At 31.6% G+C, this 5,029-nt stretch overlaps 1 protein-coding gene across 1 annotated transcript; it reads right to left on the bottom strand.

The window, feature by feature from the left end:
- Positions 1 to 383: 383 nt before the first annotated feature.
- Positions 384 to 4,384, bottom strand: LOC132738454 (uncharacterized). Its single transcript, XM_060725960.1, has 4 exons — positions 4,234 to 4,384; positions 3,437 to 3,597; positions 2,879 to 2,964; positions 384 to 1,860 (listed from the first exon to the last, which is right to left on the bottom strand). Exons 2-4 carry the CDS (start codon positions 3,589 to 3,591, stop codon positions 830 to 832), a joined length of 1,272 nt encoding a protein of 423 aa, XP_060581943.1. The 5' UTR covers positions 3,592 to 3,597; positions 4,234 to 4,384; the 3' UTR covers positions 384 to 829.
- Positions 4,385 to 5,029: the final 645 nt, after the last annotated feature.

Genomic DNA, 5,029 nt, shown 5'->3' with positions numbered 1-5,029 from the left:
AAGTACAAAAGTAACTACACATATGTTTTTAAAATTTCCTTCTTTATTTATATTATATAACTATAACAAAAACAAACCATATAGGCGTTTTACTTATATACATTTTAACAACAATGTCAGATACTTGTACATTTTACATGTATAAAATTTGTAAAGAATGTTTTAATTTATGAAATCTTTCACATAAATTTACAGGCTTCCAGAGGTTACCAGCAATGATATAGAGCAGTTAAAAGGGGCCAAAGGCACACCTCTTGAATACCTTCTCTCATCAAAGAGGCCATTAGTTACAACAGATCTTGGTCAAGTTCAGCTTGGTTCATTTCTGTCATATCAGGTAATATATTTTTACATACATGTAATATACATAAGGTTTAATTGAAGATACTCTATGCTCATTCTTGGGTAAAATGTTTTAATCACAGAAATTTATTGAAATCTATGACATTCTTACTGAATACGTTGAATTTGGATAAAAGATTGAATAAACTATGTATAGGAAGCTGCATTCCCTTTAACAGGTCAAGTAAAGTTGGTCTTTTTTTAAAAAAAACTGCCAGATTTTGTAATGACACTATGCATGTATATTCATCTTGTGACCACCTATAGTATGTAGCATTTTAAACATAACATATCTATTTTGTGTGAAGTCAATACATGTTTATTTTATATTTACTGTGTACTAATTATCAATATTTTCTAATATCAAATTTGAGCATAGTATATCTTTAATACAAATTCAGCCAAAATCAATCAAGTAATAACATAACTACTAATTTGGCAGTAGTATGTTAACATTTGTTAAACAAAGTTATTGCAACTCAGACAGTCATTTGTCTTTTACAAATATTCTCTGATGTAATGTAAGTATTGCACAAACAGACCAGATCTTATTAGCTTGTTTAAATAATGATGTAGGAATTTTATGAGACAACAATTTATATGTCTTCACTTTAGCTATTACTCTTTCAACATGAACTCTGTGTTTGGCAATTTTTTTAGTTAAATAAGTATCAGATGAAGACATTTGTGATAAACAAGAAGAAAATGGGGGAATGTTTAACACAAAGCCAAGTTTATTAAGTTCCTCTTGTATTGTAAATCCTTTATCAGCCATTATACCATCACCTGGATTAATGTAACCATGGTTTAACAAATCTTCCAATATGGCATAAAATCCACTTTCTTCACAGATCATTTTGTCTGATATTGAACCAGTAAAAAGCTCAGAAATAAATATTACAGATCCACTTGGGTCACACTCAATTAAAGCTTTAAGAGTAGTAGATGATTTGTAATCACTGTACATTTGACTTTGAAGAGCTAATGCATTTGGTACTTGAGTTTTGAATTCTGTTCCATCTATCATAATTAAGGTTGTAGGAAAATCTTTTCTAAATTCTGCTGGCATTCTAGATATAATATCATCCCTTGGGGGCCACAGTGAAATCTGACCAAATTTAAAATATAAAATATCTAAGAGTTTGTTAAATACAATGCCTGTTGACTGCAAAGATAAACTAAATCTCATTGCCAAATCTTTCAGTCCAAAATCATGTCTCAATCTGCATAGTACAAGAAGAAGTGCATCTTCATTTGATAGTAGCTTAGTGTCAGTCCTACCATATTTTACAGTTTCTTGTGAATTTGGAAACAAAAAAGAAAACAAAAATAAAAAGTTGACATAAGTTATTCCAGTGTAATATTTAAACAAGTTTTTCATATCCTTTTCCCTATTTCTAATTCCTTCTGCAGAAAATGCTTGTTTCTTTTTCATATCTCTTTCCAGATCTTTGTCTATCTCCAATAATTGAATTTTTAGCTGCAGGTTTTCCTCATGTAGATGAACATCTTGATTCTCTGAAATAATATAAATGCATTTTGATTTCAGACAAGAAATTTGAATTTAATGATTCCTGAAACAGCAAATGGCTGTGGTAACCTCTGTGTCACAAACTCATCACAAATTAGACTGCCTGAAAAGTTTCAGCCTTAATAAGCCATTATACAGTAACAGACCCACAGACATTAGAGCAATGTACAAGAAACCAGGCAATGTCTGAAACATGGCATCAAGCTAGACAAAACAGGCTTACAGCATCAAACTTTGGTGATATCATGTTAAGGAAATCTCCCCCTAATGAAAAAATACTGTCACGTTTATTTTCTACCAGTAAAGATATTCATGCCCCATCTATATCTTATGGGAAAAGAAATGAGAGCAAAGCCAAGTCTAAATATCTAGCTCAGTTTCCAGGAAGACACATTCATGAATGTGGTTTTGTTGTAAATAATGAGTTTCCATTTTTGGTTGCAACCCCAGATGGAAAACTCTGTGATAATGGAAAAGTAGGCATTATAGAAATAAAATGTCCCTATAGTGCCAGAGACTTGACTGTTGCTGATGCTTGCTGCCAATTAAATAATTTCTTTTTACACACTGATCAGAATGGCCAGGTTGTACTGAAATCAAATCATGCATACTATGCCCAGGTTCAAGGGCAGCTCATGATTACAGGTAGTTCATTCTGTGATTTCATTGTTTATTGTCCAAATGAGTCTGACTTGTTTGTTCAACGTGTTGAGCCAGGTGTTGAATTTATGACAAATATGCTAAATGTATTAGCCAGTTTTTTTGAACAGTATGCTCATCCTTTCTTACATTGCAGTCATGGAAATGTATAGTTTCAAACTATATTTAATGTGTGAATGACATATTACAGGTTATATGGCCATGCATAAATAACTGTTTGCAATATAACCTTTACATAGAAGTTTGGGTTATATAAGTTTACACTAAATTATACATGGCCATATAAATATGATATACATGTGCAAGTTACATATTGACATTTGATTAATGTGTCATGACCAATACCTTTGTCTGTTTGGCAGCCAACTTCACATTGTCCACTAAGTTCATAATTTCTTTGATTTCCATCATCTGTAGTTGTTTGTACATTTCTGAAATAAGTAAAGAAGATGCATTAGTATCAGTAATTATGACTGTTTCATAATTTACAAAATTTATATTTGAGCATGGAGTGAAGTTCATTCCTATTTGAAACAATTATCAATTTGTTTATTGTAACATACCCTTATTTGTTACAAACACACATGTAATATTTAGTACTGTGTTAATTAGCATACTATTGAGTAAAAAGGCTTCTGTGTAGGCGAAGACAAACATGCATGGACTCTCTTTCAAAATTTCCATGTCAATGTGACAAAATTCTACTGAAGTTACAGTTGTGTACAGTCAGTTCAACAAGTTTTTATTTATCTATTAAATATACTGATGTAATAAATTTGTTGAATTTTATTTCACTTTTTGATTTTACAGATATGTAAACAAATTCAGATTTAAATAAAAAGTGCCATTGTTCAAAGGATTATCATTAATGAATAAATACAAAATTTGAAATTTTAACCTTACTCTTTGTTTTTTTCTTGTTCAACCAAAATGTCAAATGATATAGGTGCTTCCAAGTCCAACCGCCTGCGCTTGGGTGGTGGTCTGGTAGGAGATGCCAATGATCCATCAGCTGGCAGGGGATCTGGATATTTATCAGTTGGCCCATTTTCTCCCATGAAGTGCTGTAATTATGTGAATAAGTGATAACTTATGTTAAAAAAGAATAAATGAAAATAACAATACTGGAGGTAGAGCTCTATATGACATATAAATGAAACAAAAGATCTGTATACAGTAACCATTTATCCAGCTGAAAGGGTCATAATGTCATAATTTATAAAATGGCTTTTCAGTATTTTTTGTATGCTTAACAAAATAACCAAATATTATTTTACTTATTTGGTTAAAAGGTCAGTCCTCTAACAAATTATATTATTTTCATGGTCACTATTTTTTTTTGTAACTTATAGCCTACCACCCATGAAGTTAGCCATTTAATGCATGGTGCATCAACATATCCTTTTTGTACTGAATTGATAATGAATGATCTGACAAAAGCCAAAGAGAAAATGTATTATAAAAATAAAAAAAGTTTGGAGCAGTTTATAATTATTTTTAAGGCTGGCCAGTTTTAGGCTCAACATTATTCAGGCATAGACTAGTTCATTAGGCTAGTTCATAAGTTGCTTTGAGCTGTCAAAATAAACTGACAACAACATGTATCCACAAAGTGGCACACATCAAACAGAAATCAAAAGCCAGCCTGGCTTGGTAAATCATTTCATGTTTAAATCAGCATTTCTTACAGATTCACTTACCGTTGAACACACGACTTTATTTTTGTTAATCCTGCTGACATTTAACTGTTCATGCGGTCGGGCGCATGCCTTTATCCACCGTAAACACTTCTCAAATTGAGTTTTAGGGTTAGGAAATGTTATGAATCAGACCCCAATCATCTTATCAGGATACCTGTAATCTGCATTGCATGTTCCCCAGGCACATCTACGCACCATTTTGAATAAAACCGCGGTATTTACTTTTGATGTAGCAGTTGCCAAGTGAAAGCTTGTGAGCACAAGATGGCGGGAAGCAACAAGCAATACCGCACTGAAGTAAACAGATCACTTTCATTGGTTAAAAATATCCGTCGCGGAACGATCCATTGCATGGTAAAAGACAATTAGAAATTTAAATATTCAAAATAGTGCATTTAATATGCAAATAAGTGAATATGATATGCATATTGATATAAGTATGCATATATCACTTTTGTTTACGGAGGTCATACAGATATTTTTTCCAGATATGCGGGACTCCCTTTATTCTGTTTTATTCAACTCGTTATAAAAACCATTCATTTAACATCTTCTATTTATTCAATATCTATTACCAAACTAAAACATTATGGTTCACTCATATATAATTCAGAGTTGACTTCTGGATAAGTTGGTGCTTAGAAAGACGTATGGTGCTGCATATAATAACACATTTGAAAATAGATTGAAAATTAAATAAAAAGACTGCTTCAATCATTTCATAAATATAACATTACCAATAATTTCTCAAGGATATTTATAGATATTTATGTGGGTCACGGGGGTAATTGATTAC

This window comes from Ruditapes philippinarum, unplaced genomic scaffold (assembly GCF_026571515.1).
Source record: "Ruditapes philippinarum isolate M1 unplaced genomic scaffold, ASM2657151v2 ctg27365_1_1_1_1, whole genome shotgun sequence".
NCBI classification, from domain to species: Eukaryota; Metazoa; Mollusca; class Bivalvia; order Venerida; family Veneridae; genus Ruditapes; species Ruditapes philippinarum.
Note: the sequence above shows the minus strand (reverse complement) of the source record. Positions and strands in the feature narration are given on the sequence as shown.

What these genes read in the sequence shown, in the direction of transcription:
- LOC132738454 (XM_060725960.1), bottom strand. Translation starts at nt 3,591, where the DNA reads ATGGGAGAAAATGGGCCAACTGATAAATATCCAGATCCCCTGCCAGCT. An exon ending in GAACAAGAAAAAAACAAAGA is followed by an intron (nt 2,965 to 3,436) that starts GTAAGGTTAAAA and finishes TACTTATTTCAG; the next exon opens with AAATGTACAAACAACTACAG. An exon ending in TGGCTGCCAAACAGACAAAG is followed by an intron (nt 1,861 to 2,878) that starts GTATTGGTCATG and finishes ATATTATTTCAG; the next exon opens with AGAATCAAGATGTTCATCTA.